The 14,615-nt window shown below is 41.4% G+C and overlaps 4 protein-coding genes and 1 long non-coding RNA gene across 8 annotated transcripts; 3 read left to right on the top strand and 2 right to left on the bottom strand.

The window, feature by feature from the left end:
* Positions 1-1,090: 1,090 nt before the first annotated feature.
* LOC108033311 (small ubiquitin-related modifier 3) lies at positions 1,091-1,959 on the top strand. The gene is made up of 2 exons (XM_017107586.3): positions 1,091-1,245; positions 1,366-1,959. The coding sequence occupies exon 2, from the start codon at positions 1,446-1,448 to the stop codon at positions 1,716-1,718; it is 273 nt and encodes a 90-aa protein (XP_016963075.1). The 5' UTR covers positions 1,091-1,245; positions 1,366-1,445; the 3' UTR covers positions 1,719-1,959.
* A 994-nt stretch (positions 1,960-2,953) lies between these two features.
* Positions 2,954-4,440, bottom strand: LOC108034307 (oxygen-dependent coproporphyrinogen-III oxidase). Its single transcript, XM_017109177.3, has one exon. It carries the CDS (start codon positions 4,327-4,329, stop codon positions 3,157-3,159), a length of 1,173 nt encoding a protein of 390 aa, XP_016964666.1. The 5' UTR covers positions 4,330-4,440; the 3' UTR covers positions 2,954-3,156.
* Positions 4,441-5,015: 575 nt separating this feature from the next.
* Positions 5,016-7,642, top strand: LOC108034074 (uncharacterized). 2 transcript variants are annotated; one of them, XM_017108835.3, is made up of 3 exons: positions 5,016-5,179; positions 5,567-7,232; positions 7,329-7,642. In XM_017108835.3, exons 2-3 carry the CDS (start codon positions 5,589-5,591, stop codon positions 7,566-7,568), a joined length of 1,884 nt encoding a protein of 627 aa, XP_016964324.1. In that variant the 5' UTR covers positions 5,016-5,179; positions 5,567-5,588; the 3' UTR covers positions 7,569-7,642. The 2 variants fall into 2 exon arrangements, with proteins under 2 accessions (XP_016964324.1, XP_016964323.1); XM_017108834.3 differs by having other exon boundaries at positions 5,034-5,387.
* Positions 7,595-14,606, bottom strand: LOC108034075 (hydroxymethylglutaryl-CoA lyase, mitochondrial). Of its 3 annotated transcripts, none has more exons than XM_017108836.3 (3): positions 14,542-14,606; positions 8,676-8,718; positions 7,595-8,615 (listed from the first exon to the last, which is right to left on the bottom strand). In XM_017108836.3, coding segments are annotated over exons 1-3 (972 nt in total). In that variant the 5' UTR covers positions 14,544-14,606; the 3' UTR covers positions 7,595-7,688. The 3 variants fall into 3 exon arrangements, with proteins under 3 accessions (XP_016964325.1, XP_050741527.1, XP_050741528.1); XM_050885570.1 differs by lacking the exon at positions 14,542-14,606 and adding an exon at positions 14,374-14,533 and having other exon boundaries at positions 8,676-8,818; XM_050885571.1 differs by lacking the exon at positions 14,542-14,606 and adding an exon at positions 14,500-14,517 and having other exon boundaries at positions 8,676-8,818.
* On the top strand, positions 10,004-10,931 carry LOC108030155 (uncharacterized). Its single transcript, XR_001768481.3, has 2 exons — positions 10,004-10,631; positions 10,696-10,931. It is a non-coding gene; the product is annotated as an uncharacterized LOC108030155 (long non-coding RNA).
* Positions 14,607-14,615: the final 9 nt, after the last annotated feature.

Here is a 14,615-nt window from a genome sequence, read left to right on the forward strand (position 1 = left end):
TTGGGTGGTGGACATTGACAAAATTGGGGGCCGTCTTTTATTTTCTTATTCTTTGGTATACACGACCCCAGCAATAGACTCTGAGTACTTCGGACTCTTGGTGGGGAAATAATGGGAGAACTAGGTACCTTTTAAATCACCAAATAGTGAAGAGAAGTGGTTATATCACTAAGATTTTATCAGCAAATAAACAAAATGTTTGCCTTAAAACAAAAAAGCCCTTGTTTTATTTTGTGAAAAATCTCTTAGCCGGTTTAACTAGAATGCTTGTGTTCAGATTTATTAAATCTATAGTCAAAATTTAAAACTTGCGTTTTTGCCACATAAATAAATATTATTGAAATTGAGTTTAAAATGTCAAATCAAACGCAAAATTCATTCTTAATTTTACTTAACTCATAGTAAGATGATACTATGATATCTATGTATCATTAGGGGTTTGCCAAATATCAGAACGATTATAAAATTTAGGACAATAATCATTAATTAGTGTGCGGATAGTTTGAATAAATTGTAAAAATGTCAATATTAACCAAACAAAAACAATGAATTAATATATTTCATATCAATTTTAAAATTTGTTTTCCCGCGCAAAATATAAAGTAATATACCAACTATCTTAGAGATGGGTGCACTGATGGTATCGATACATCGAATATTTTTTTTGTACCACTTGAATACATGGATGCAGATGCCATTTCTTTCTGGCACCCATGTTTCTTATGGAAGATGTGTGGCTTAATACCTTAAACTTGACTCACTTGAATTTATTGGATTTTGTACTATCGCTCGTCTTTAATCATTACAGTGCGAACCAACAATTTATTGAATATCATTTGACCGACCGACCTTTTTTAATAGCAGTGATTTTAGTGATCCGTTACCGATCAGTGACTGTTATTTCCTGGTGAACGCACCCATTTATTTTTTTTGTTTGCAAACCCAAACTAAAATAAATTGGTTTCTTTTTTATAGTTTTTATATTTAATTTGGCTCATTCCTGCAGTAGAAAATTACTACATTTTGTAATTATTTCACATGCCGTGACTGCGAAACACGAGTAAGTCTGTAGTTGCGCGGAATATCGATGTCGCAGTTTCTTGGGGAAGCATCGATAGTATCGTGTTGAAATCGCTTCTGGTGCCAGCACCAGTTTTTTTGGCGTGTAGCTGGAGCAGAAAGCAAAAGGAAGCCGCTTGTGGAAAATTTCAGCCATTGGCGAGGATCAAGCCACGAGAAAAAAAGGTATATTTTCGCCACAAATCGCGTCTGGCGTCTGCCCCACAGCTGTGTAAGGGCCCCGCGCGCGTAATTTAGCAGTTTTCGCGTGTTAATTTGCGGCATTTTGTCTCGTTTCTCGTACAGCACGCCCGGCATTCGACGCACCGCAAAAACCTCTTTGACCACTCAGCAGCACCGACGAGAAACGACGAAGAAAAATCAACATGTCTGACGAAAAGAAGGGCGGCGAAACTGAACACATCAACCTGAAGGTGCTCGGCCAGGACAACGCCGTGGTCCAGTTCAAAATCAAGAAGCACACACCCTTGCGGAAGCTGATGAACGCCTACTGCGACCGGGCCGGACTCTCCATGCAGGTGGTGCGCTTCCGCTTCGACGGGCAGCCCATCAACGAGAACGACACCCCGACCTCGCTGGAGATGGAGGAGGGCGACACCATCGAGGTTTACCAGCAGCAGACCGGCGGCGCTCTTTAAAATTACTTAGATAAGCTAGTTACTCCACCCTTTATAACTAACAAAACAAAAACACACAAGAAGAATCAGCAACAATACACAATATAAAGATGAAACCAACAAGAGAAAACAGGCAGTAAGAAGCATCAATTGAAACAAGAGTGCGTTTAGTACAACTGTAGATTTTGTCTGTGTGCAAGACGCGACCACAAAGAACTATTGCAGACAAGAAAATGGTAAATAAAGCATTTTATAAACTATACCTTGGGCGGTTTTCCTGGCCTGGTTGATCGGCGTCTTTCTCCTTCTGTTTGCTTGCTACCCTGAAAAGCCGGCGCGAATTTCCCGCTTTATGTGTCCCTCTGCCGCACACACACACACTCGCAGGCATATGCATCTGCAGTGCGGGCAGGACTGGGCTGAGTGCGCGTGTGTGCGTGCAAATTGGTATACATACACAGCGGGGCTCACCGAATTTGCGGGAAAAGTACGAATGTACATCGTATGTACACCGGCGATTCTGCAGAGTCTGGGAAAACATAACCTCAATGTTCGAGTAATGTAAGTGACGTCATTTGTGGAACCTTCTAGGGGAAAAGTGCATAGAAGTAACTATAACCTCAAAACTGGTAGCTCGTGCCACGCCATGTATGTTTGAGCCCTCTGAGCTACATGGTTATTGTGTATGTATACTATAAAGCGGTTAGGTTTTTAGAGGTACAGTAGTCTACAAAACATTAAGGTATACACACAAACATTTTTACCCTTTACTCAAAGTTAAAAAAAATACATTTTTGTACAACAAAAATTTCAATTAAAAAACTGTTTAACAAGCTTAAATAACTTCAATTAATTTTAAAATTTTTTTTGTTGCAAACTATTTTTTTCAATTAATGTTTTTGGTTAGTTTGTATCATTGGTACACCCTACTATTTTTTATTATCTTATGTAATTGCTCCTAATGCCGACTTTACATGATAGCCACTATTTTACCTTTCAAAAATTTGTATTAAGGAAAATGTTATCCGGAAAATATCATCATAGCAGTTTAGCATGTATGATGTGGGGTGTGATCCCTTTACTTGGTAAATAAAACTGCCATATAGTAAGAACAACACAATACAGCTATACCACGAAGAACCGCTTAAGTACTGATAGCATTTACAAAATCTTATCACTTTTCCCATAAGCCAGTTAAAATTATTCATATTTGTTTATGTTTTTGGGAGTAACTATATGTTCTATTAGAAATAAAATAAATGATCAACTTTCTGCTTTATTTAATTTGAAAACGTATGTATGTTCGATTAGGAATAAATAGTTATGTCGTCTTAACGAAACATTAACAATCTGTCATGTTTATTTGCAACAACGATTATAATATATACACATGGAGGTTTAAAAAGAGTGTGAAAGGCACCGATTCCCGCTTATGAATAATTAAAAACTGAGCCCTGGCTTAGACCCAATCCTTGGGGTTCTTCAGGACCTTCATTAGCTTGCCCTCCTCGGTCTTAGAGTTGGGCTCGTGCATGTACTCCCAACGGGCGTGCAGGGGCAGGGACATAAGGATGCTCTCGTACCGGGCTCCGGGGGTGTATAGCCCGAACTTGGTGCCGCGATCGTAGATCAGGTTGAACTCCACGTAGCGTCCGCGGCGCAACAGTTGCCACTGTCGCTCGTTATTGCCATACTCCTGGTTCTTGTGCTTCCGCACCAGCGGCATGTACGAGGGGATCACAGCACGGGCGCAGCTGGACACAAAGTTGAAGGCCGCCTCCTGGTTGGGCGAATCGATGTCGTCGAAGAAGATGCCCCCGATGCCGCGGCTCTCGTTGCGGTGCTTGATGCGGAAGTAGTCGTCGCACCACTTCTTGAAGCGCGGATAGTAGGTGGCATCGTGCTCGTCGCAGGCGGACTTCAGCGTCTGGTGGAAGTGGCAGGCGTCCTTCTCACAGAGGTAGTAAGGCGTCAGATCAGTGCCGCCGCCAAACCACCACTGTTTCTCACCCTTGGCCGTCTCCACCTCGAAGTAGCGGTAGTTAAAGTGGATGGTGGGTACATGAGGATTTCTGGGATGGATCACGGCACTTACGCCGCTGGCAAAGAATGGCAGGGCTGCACCCTCTTTCAGGTTCTTGCCGCGCGCCCGCATTTGCTGCACTGCAGCCGGGGGCAGGGAGCCGGTGACCACGGAAATATTTACGCCCGCCTTCTCGAAGACATCGCCATCCTGCAGGACGCACGTGATGCCGCCACCGCCCTCAGGCCGCTCCCAACGGTCTACCTTGAACTTCTGGCCGCAGTTCTCCTCCGCCTCCAGGGCGCGGCAGAACTCCGCCTGGATCTCCATGATCAGCAGCTCCATGCGATGCCGCATGTTCTCCTTGTCCTCCAGCAGGGCCTTGGAATCCGTGATGGGCTCGGCCATGAACCGCGAGGTGTCCAGCTGCACCCCCTTGACCTTTGGGTTGACCGCCTCGGCGGAATGTGCGTACGTGACCGCCGAAAAGCTGGCCAAACCCAGTCCGGTGCCGAGCAGAAAGCCTTGGACATGCTGGCCCCTCGTCCGGCGGACCAGTTGGAAGGTGCCCAGCGATACCAGGGATATCGTCTGACGAAGTGCGTTCATTTTGTGCTGTCGCCCTACTACGAATTTTTAACTTAATGTAAGAAGTTTCCCCGAACGCACTCTGTTTGTTATCTTTTACCTCACCGGCATTTCTAATTGCATAGCCTCTAGTGTGACCGCAGTCGGCCGATTGGACCTTCAAAATATACTGCTATTATTAGTAACCTATTTTTAAATTTAATTTTAATTGTAAATAGAGTTCGTGGAAGAAAACCCTTTTTAAACACTTATGTTTTATACAAGTTAAGTTCTTAAAATTGATTAATACTTGCCAGCCGGTTAAGGCAGGTATTAAATATATTCTGCCTAACTCCATTTTGTGTTTTTAATTTTTAAAAAGCATTTGATCCTTTTAATATTAAACATAAATCTACTTATTAAAATAACAGATAAGCCATGCTCATTATTGAACATTATAGTTTTTCACTTGTTTTTTAATGGTGTTTTAAAGTAATACTTAATATTAATTACAAAATGCTTAACCATATACTTCACTGATTCAGTTCAAAAGCTGTTAAATAGGGTTTTGTCAATGTCTTTCCATCAGATAGATTCTATCTGTTTTACATGAAATAATTTATTCAAAACTCTTTTTGGTTTTTTAATTTTTTTATTTTAGTTTATACATTGTACAATCGTTTGTGTTCAATACTCTACGAATACCCCAAAGAGAAAGATGTTCGAATACGGTCACACTAATCAGGCGTTTGAAAAAAACGACTGTCAAGGCGCGTCGATCGCTAGGAAACGAGCGTGTTGTGAAAAATTTGATATCAGCATTGAGAGTGCATAAAAATTAAAGAATACATTGAATAAAAATTGAGTCTGACGCCGACATTATCGCCGCAAGGTAGGTGATTAACTGGAACGAACTCTAAACGCTTTGAACTATAGGCAATTCGCAATTGAACAAACATTTCCACTGGAGTCGTGCGCCCAGGACACACGCACACACGCCATCTGAGCCCGAGGCATAGAGAGAACGCTATGTCGGGCAAGAAATTCCAAAACACCGAGGAATGGCGTCAGAAACTGCGTCAGTTTCTCATGACCGAGCGGTAAATAAGTCATTCAAACCCTTCTCTTGGATAGTGTTGCACTAGTGTTTGATTCCATAGCCACTTCAGTTTGCATAGACCCCCTTTTGAATGCTTGCATGTCAAAAATGATAAACAAATAGCCCGACAATAAAGTAAATACTAGTGCTATTCGAGAGAATTACAGTTCCAACTTTCAGCTTGCCGAAGAAACCTCTAAAGATGGACGAATCCAAGGATATGCGCTACAGTCTGGAGGTCGATGAGGATCTCAGGAGGCCACTGGAGGCCAGAGCGAAGAAAGTTCCGCCTGCCAATCCCGTCAGCCATAAGACCATCAGTCTCAGCGACGATACCATGTACGAGGGGGCCCCCATGGATCACTTGTGCGATGGCGATGACAGCTTCAGTGCCTTCGAGCGAATGTGCGACAAGACGGGCTCCGACCCGGACAGCACTCTGTTTCAGTACCTGCACAGCGAGGACCGAAGCCAGGTGATGTCCAGGGCGAAGGATCGCAGCACCGATGATCAGAAGGAGATCGATGCACTGCGTCGCATGCTCGAGGCGGTGGGCACCGAAGACGACCTGCTGGAGAACGAGAGTCCCGTCAAAGGTGTGGAGTGCACCCAGCTGGAGGATGTGGAAGCACCCTCCCGTTTCTGGGACAACACTCTGGCCGCGCTCGATGAGACTGCCTCTGCGTCCGGTTTGGAGCACAAGGCCAGGGTTTCGCCTGTCAAAATGGTGGGCCTGCTCCGCCCCTCGACCATCATCGAGGACAATGAGCTGGAGTCGGATGTGTCTTCCCATGTAAGCTTCCAAAGCGCTCGCACCCTGAAGACAAATGCCTCCAGTTGTTACGAAACTGCAACGGATAGTTCTCTTAGTGGAACCCTTTTGAACGTCGATGACCTGTTCTACGCGGCAATTGCCAAGGCCAAGCCTCCAGGAATGTCCAAGGGAGAAGAGCTGGATCTACTAAGCGATCTTCATGGCAGTCTACGGGAGCTGGCTTCGCTCCCAAATGAGCAAGAAGAACAGCAGGAGGAGGAGGAGGGGGAGCAGTTGGATGATGTCGAGGATACAATAATCGAGTTGTCCTCGTCTGATGATGAGGAGGTGCAGCTTATATCAGAAGTAAAATTAGAAGACACCTCTCGTGTGTCATCAGTACACGTCAAAGATGTAACAGAACCTGATCAAGCGGAACAGAGTCCTGAGAACAAAGAAAACTCGATGCATTTCAATGATACCATGGAGGAAATGCAATACATGATGCAAAAGGGCATGGAGTATATGGCTGGTGGAGCTTCAGTCCCCGCCACAGCTAAGCCTGAAAGCCCAGTTCTTGCCAAACAGAATACGTTTTTGATTTCACCGAAGCAAACCCCGAAACCGCCGGCTGTAGCTTTTTTGCAGCCATCATTGCCGCTGCGCGCCTCTAACAAGCCCCACACAGATGCGCCTTCGCCCAGCAAGGGTAGACAACCGCCCAAGATCGACCTCAGCATGGAGTGGACCCGGAAGAAGTTCTTTAGTGCAAACACGGGCATTCCACAGCGCCGTCAACAGCAGATAAAGCAGCCCTACGCCAATATTGTCAGTCCTATTCGCACCTACACCCAGAAGTCTGGCACTGCTCCACTGATGAGTACTTTCCGTCCAATCAGTAACGACATGTTAACTACCCTGGCCATCAGTGAGCTGGAGCAGGAATCCCGTTTGTGTCAGCCGAAGTCGCTCTTCACCACGAACACCGGAACCTCCACGGCGGTTGGGGAGCAGGGGCCAGGGATTAAGGGCATCGATTCGACCGCTCACCTGCTTCCCAAAAAGGCTTACATATCTTCGGAGATAAAGCACGTAAGTAAAACTTAATAAGTTGAAATAACAACCTAGTTTTAATTCGTATCCATCGAATTTCCTCTGTTGTTAAATCAAATTGCTTTCTATCGACAGGTTGTGGATGAACGTACTCCTGTGCCCATGCCCAAGGTTCCGCAGATACAGAAATACCTTAACTCGGCCGTGGAACCCACTGTCCTGCGTCACGATGGCAAAATGAAAATGCCTGGCGAGGCCACCCGCAACCCGTCCTCATCGCACATCCCACGCCGCGCCAATCACAGCCTGGCTGATTTGTCGCTCGCCTCAGGGGACGTCTCCTTGTATACGATAAGAGATGCCCAGAAATTTTAGGGCCCTTAGAAATAAACCACTCTCTCTTAATATTGCAACGATAATAAATGTATTGTATAACTAGTGCTAGTAAATGCCTTCGTTTTCGTTTCGTGAGAGGTATCAGAATCCAGGACCAAATCACTGAGTTCGTGGCTGAGGTCCTTTCCAGGCACGATTGACCTTGGACTCGGATGGCCTGTCCAGTTCGTTGCAAATGTAACGGCCGACTTGAATAAGTTTGTCCAGACTGACACCCGTATCGAGACCAATGCCTTGCAGCATGTAAACCACATCCTCAGTGGCTGCATTTCCGGATGCTCCCTTGGCGTAGGGGCATCCACCCAGGCCAGAAACCGAGGAGTCCACCACCCGAATACCGTAGTCCAGGGAGACTAGAATATTGCTCAGTGCTTGGCCGTAAGTGTCGTGGCAGTGCACGGCCAGATTCTTGGCTGGAACGGCCTTGGATACTTCGTCCAGCATACGACGCATTGAGCCCGGCGTACCGACGCCGATGGTATCGCCCAGGGAGATTTCGTAGCAACCCATTTGATGCAGTGCTTCCACCACTTTGACCACGGCTCTTGGCTCAACGGCTCCCTCGTACGGGCAGCCGACAACAGTGGATACATAGCCACGGACACGAACACCGTGCTTTTCGGCTGCCTTCAGCACAGGCTTGAAGCGTTCAATAGCCTCTGCTGCGGTGCAATTGACGTTCTTCAGAGAAAACGCATCCGATGCGGCTCCAAAGACAGCCACCTCCTCGGCTCCCGCCTCTAGGGCGCTCTCGAAACCTTTAAGGTTTGGCGTAAGCACTGGATAGCTGATTCCGGCCACCTTTCGGATGCCTCTCAGGACCTCCGCATTGTCCCCCATTTGGGGCACCCATTTGGCGCTCACAAAGCTGGTGGCCTCTATGGTCCGCAGTCCAGTCTCGGACAATTGATTGATCAGCTCGATTTTGGTGGTTGCCGGCAGCAGTTTGGGCTCGTTCTGGAGACCATCTCGTGGACCCACCTCCACAATTCGCACCTGGTTGCCTGTGCTTGTGACCGCCGTGCGCTGTTAGTTGGCAAGGGATTCGGATTAGGGTTAGATTAGTCAAATTATTCTTGATTTCACCTTTGCTGTAAGCCAAAGGAGTGGGCGAAGGGTTGGAACTTTCATGGCTTAAATTATTTTTTTTTTTTTTTAAATATTAAGTTACTTCCTTCCGTGAAGAGGGAAGAATTATTTGGCCGCCCCGTTGGAACGGGTTAACGCCACTGCCAATGTATGAAATTAAATTTCAAGAAAAACAAAATTTAATGGACAGCTATGTAAATATCGTGCAGTAGTTTCTGGTGATGTTATGATGACAATGAACGATGAGCGATGACGATGAACGATAAGCGATGAAAATGTTATCAATATGTGTGAGAAATTTTAATTTTGAGATTTTGTGAGTTGGTATAAGCGTGGATGGTGTTATAGTGTGTTAAATGAGCAGTGTGGAGTGTGTTGTATTAGATATTAATATTAGCAGCTCGAATGAAACTGGTAATCGATGTCCAATTTTCAATTGGTTCATTTCCAAGTAAACGATAGATATCGTTATATTTAAGTAGTGTTGGATAATTTTGTCTTGTTGGTGTATATTTTGAGCAATTTAACAAAATATGCGAAATGTCTTCATTAACGTTACACGAATCGCATAGGGCGTTATCGTAGACTTTCATTTTGGAAAGTGTGTATTTGTCAAAAGCATGTCCGCTTAAGATTCTGTTTAGAGTCTTCGTTTCTATACGGTTGAATAGGTGTTCTTTGTTTTTAAACCAAGGCTTGGAAGTGGTATATGGTGAGAGGAGAGAGTAACCCTTGTTACGCTCTAATGAGAACAGACTGTATTCACGCTCCCAGTCTTGTTTTATTTGCGCGAACATATGATTGATTGCGTCCTTAAGGGTCCATCTGACGGGTGCGAAAGAGCCGTTAATTTTAGCATTTTTAGCCGCTGTATCTGCGAGATCGTTTTCCCAAATATTGGAATGGCTTGGAATGTGGTGAAATTCTATGGATAGCAGGGTTGGGTTGTTTATGACTTTTTTCAGAATGCATTGAGAGATGCAGTTTTTGGAGTTCGTGTTCTTTATTGTCTGGATGGCACCAAGACTGTCAGTTAAAATTGCTATTTTGGAGAACTTTTTTGAAATACCGAAGTCAATGGCTTTTTCTAGGGCTGTGAGTTCAGCAGTCAGCGACGATAGTTTTTTGTCGGTGTAGAAACTTTTTATCGAATTGGAATTTAAGTGGACAAAGGCACCTCCTGTAAAATTTTCCGACACAGAACCATCCGTGAAGATGATTTCCATATTTTTTGAGGTTAAACTTCTTATTTTTTCTTTAAATAAAGAGAGAATTATAGTCTCGTTTGCCATTTTTTTATTTGTACAAGTACCTTTAAGGAAATTTGTGTCAACTGAAATCTTGCGTGTGGACAGAGAGTAAGGACAAATAGGAGCAATACTATCCAGGATATTTTTAAATTCAGCATAAATTCTACTGTAACTAGTATTTTTGGCTACAAAGGAGTTTGACAGAAGCGACGCAGATGGTAGTCCATGAGCGAACGTTTTGGCCAACTCCTTCGCTGTAGCGAATTTAATCCTATAAGCTGGAGGAAGTTCAGCTGCAAGATTATAAATAATATTAATTGGAGTCGATTTAATAAGTCCTAAGGCCTTTCTAAGGTGGAAATTAGCATGCTTATTTATATTGTTTTGTACTGATTTTGATATGTTTGAAAAAGAGGAGCAGGCGTATTCATATCTAGTTCTAATAAATGCTTTATAAAAGAGTAGTGACTTGCTTGGATGTACTCCGAAGCGGCAACCACTGAGCATTTGAATAAACATATTCGTTTGATTCGATTTAGAGATCGTTTTATTTACATGCTGAACAGACGAGTTGTTTGAACTTATGACTCTACCTAAATAATTTATACTATTTACATTTTTTAAAATAATATTATTGCACAAGATACTTAAAGGTTTTTTTCTTAGATTAAAATGAATGGTGGCTGATTTGTCTGGATTAAAAGTAAGATTATTAATATTGCACAGTTCCATAAACCTATTTACTTTTTGTTCTAATTTCTCTTCAGCCATCGAAAAGACTTTGTCATAACAGACTAGAAAGAAGTCGTCAGCGTACTGGAACAGAATACTGTCATGGTCATTACTTAAGCTGTGAAGCTCAGCTGTATATAAATTAAAGAGGATTGGACTCAGACAACTACCTTGACTAACTCCTTTGTTTACAGTTATCTCTGCAGTACCCATAGTGAGAACTCTTTTACTAAGGAAGTTTATAATGAAATAAATATGATTGTGGTCGAAACCCAAACTAACTAATTTGCTACCCAGAATAGGGATATTGACGGCATCAAAGGCTTTACTTAAGTCTAAAACCGCTGCGGTAACGTGGAAACCACGAGCTTTTAGGTTGGCTATGTTATTTATTACATCGTTGATGCATTGGGCAGTAGAATGGTTTTTTCTGAACGCATAGGATCTTGGTGGCAGAATTTTATTTTTATTAATGTACTCTTCCATCCGCAATTTAATCAAACCTTCTAAGCACTTAAAAGTCACACTTAGAAGGCAGATAGGTCTGTTGTTGGTAATAATTGAAGAGTCTAGATTTTTTTTGGGAACAGGTATAACCCTTATTTTCCGCCACTGATCTGGAATAAACCCATTGTCTAAAGTAATGTTTAGCAGGGATACCAGTTTTTCTATTTGACTTAAGGGTAGAGATAGAAGCATTCTGTATGAAATGTTGTCAAGACCCTTAGCCGAGTCTGGGTTACGAGAGTTAAGGAAGTCAAGAAGTTCACGCGCTGAGAAATTAGAGTTGGTATATCTATAAAGCAGATCAGGAGAAAAAGATACGTCAGGACACATCGCAGTGTTGGGAGCTGTGGCTATTTGATTGAGAAAATCTCTATGTTCTGAGTCAGATATTGCACTGTTTGACGGTTTAATTTGTTTAAAAAGTTTAAGATTTTTGATTTTGTTCCACATATCTTTCAGAGAAGAGGGGTTAGAAATGTCTTCTGCTAGCTTATTGAGGTTTTCTTTTCTCATTTTATAATAATAGTTGTTAAGTTTTTTATTACTGTTAATATAGGCAATAGCATCAGATTGTAGTTTGGATTTAAAATATTTTTGTCTGCACGCGTTTCTTAATCTAAACAATTTTTCACATACCTCGTCCCAATACTTTTTTGGAACATATCTATTGTTTGTATTTATTTTAATTGAATTATTACAGTGTATTGTTTGGGATAAGTTGGAAATGCTATCTAACGTTGTAATTTGAATTTTGGAAAAGTCTTTGATTATTTTATTATGGTTAAATTTAATAATATTAGTCGAAGCAGAAATTTGGTCTATTTCAATTAAGATTGGGAAATGATTGCTATTTGATATTTTAGAATTTATTGAGGACCAGTTAGAACAAAGATTGCTACTATTAATGAAAGTGAGATCGAGTGTTGAAGTATAGGATGGGTTATGGGAGTAAGTTGGAGAGCCGTTGTTAAGGCAAAAGAAACCGGAGTGTAAGAGGGAATTTTCTAAAATACCGCCTCTGACATCTTGAGTATTATTACCCCAAATGCTGGATTTGGCATTGAAGTCACCACCTATGACAGTTAGACCACTCGATTGAGCAGCAATAGTAAATAGATCATCGCAGCCTTGTTGAAAAGAATTAATGTCTGTGCTGGGAGCAGCATAGACACTGAAAATATTAATATTATTTCTTAGGTTAATTGTACGGATACCAATGACTTCTAAGCTAATATCACAGTTGATTTGTTTAAAGCGTATGTGTTTTTTTAAGTAAATTCCAACGCCTCCATAACCATCGTTACGCGGCTTACATACAAAATTATAATTTGCCAAGCTACACATGGAATTATTGGAAATCCATATCTCTGATAAAATTGCTATGTCTATGTTATTGTTTACTAAGAATAATTCTAGTAATTGTTTGTTATTATTAGCAGTTAAGCTCTGAATATTATACTGTAGGATTTTTATTGTCATTTAAATAATATAACTTTATGTTTTATTTTCAAATGAAAACAGATAGACAAATGAAAGAGAAAAGAAAAACGAATAAATAAAAAACAATTAATTTAACAGAAAAAAAAAAAAAAAAAAAAAAAAAAAAAATCAGAAAAATAAGTAAATAGATAAATAAATAAATAAAAAAGTTATTATTCAAAATTAAACAAGTTGATTAATTTTGAACAAATCAATTTTTGAGTTTGTAAGTGCTATTCTGTTTCTTAAATTCTCTAAAAAGTTTCTTGATTCAGGTACTAAATTGGTTGTTTCGTTGACTAGAAATGAGGATATTTCAGAAGCTAATTGATTTAAGCTATTCTCCGCAGCTTCAAGAGCTGGATTGTCTAAAAAAGGTTGACTAGAGGGTGAGGAACTAGGTGGATTAGAATGAATGAGAGAAAACTTTTCGTTTGGAGTGTACTCATGTTCATAAAGAGCAGCTTTCCAGCTGATCATAGTGTCGCGTGAATTTTTATCTTCGTTTTTCTTGTTAAGAGAGTTCTTAACAACCTTATTAAAAGGGTTTTGTGCAAATATTTGTTGGGTAGCTATTTTGGTATTATTTTGTAACACTGGATTGGCAGATTTTCTTTGCCATGTTGGCTGGGGGAAGTGGGTTAAGTCGTTGGTGTCGACTTCATCTAAAATTTGGAAGAGAGAGGGGTACCTAATCTTCGTTTCATTTCGTGATAAATTCTCAATAGTCATACATTTCTGGATAGCGTACGCTCTCTTACGAGCAGGGCACTCAAGAGAGGTGGCTGGGTGATTTTGTTTGCAGTTGGCACAAACGAGTTGATTACATTGTTGTTCTCTTGAATGCGAAAGAGAACATTTACTGCATTTTTGTTCAGTTTGTTTACAATGCTGAGCAAAGTGATTAAATCTAAAACAACGAAAACATTGACTAAAAGGAACATATGGACTAACATTAATTTTGGTGTACAGGAAGACAATCTCGTTGGGAATTTGAGTACCTTTAAAAAGAATCTTAACCCTAGGAGTGTTAATAAAAATATCTTTATTGTCTCGGTCCTTAGTCTTCACACGAATTATTTCTTGAATAGGTACTGGAGAAGAAATGTACTCCTTAAGTTCAGAGTCGGAAAATTTTGTCGGAATATTAAAAATAATACCCATTTTAAAAATGAAATGCTTAAGAATTTTAGGTTCGTAACCATTACTTTTAAGATTTGAGGACAGGATGCTATTAGCTGCCGTTGCTGACTTGCACTCAGCCTTGCAGCGCCCATAACCAATCTTATTTACTGAAATTATATCTTTAATATTTAATTTTAGCAGGACAGCATTTAGTTCAAGAGGATTTATAGGAACTCTTCTAGGTCGGTTTTCGCCATTGGTTTCACCAATTTTGTCTATGTAGACCACAAAGGGTCCCTTGTGAGCGCTGCTGTACGAGTATCCGTTGTTTTCCAAATTTCCACTTTCTCTCTTCTCTTCTTTGCTAGCAGGATCCGTTATAGCTTTACCACTTACTTGGCTGGTTGGACTCGGATGACTTACAGGGTCAATGACTTCTTTCATCACAACTTCTTCGCTTTCCGATTCTACTAAATTGTTATCCGTAGGTTTTTTCTTTTTATTTAAGGGCGATAATTTCGGCCTTTTAACGTTGCTCAGCTCCGAATAAGGGTTTTTACCCTTGGCCTCGGAGGAGGCCATTTTTCTTGGAGTAACTTTACCCGTAATTGATTGTTTATTTAACCAATAACAACAGACAAATATTTATAAAAGGTATTAAACGTATATATTACGTTATATTTTTGTTTTGAAAAAAAACAGAATAAGTAAAAATCGGTATCACACACTGCTCAAACACCTCCGTTGCATGCAACAGTCAGCACGCGAGGATGGCTTAAATTAGTAAATAAAAGTTACGTATGCCACTTCTTCTTCCTTTCGTTTAGCGGGTAACAGCTGATAA

The sequence above is a fragment of the Drosophila biarmipes genome, chromosome 2L, assembly GCF_025231255.1.
Source record: "Drosophila biarmipes strain raj3 chromosome 2L, RU_DBia_V1.1, whole genome shotgun sequence".
In the NCBI taxonomy this organism is placed as follows: domain Eukaryota; kingdom Metazoa; phylum Arthropoda; class Insecta; order Diptera; family Drosophilidae; genus Drosophila; species Drosophila biarmipes.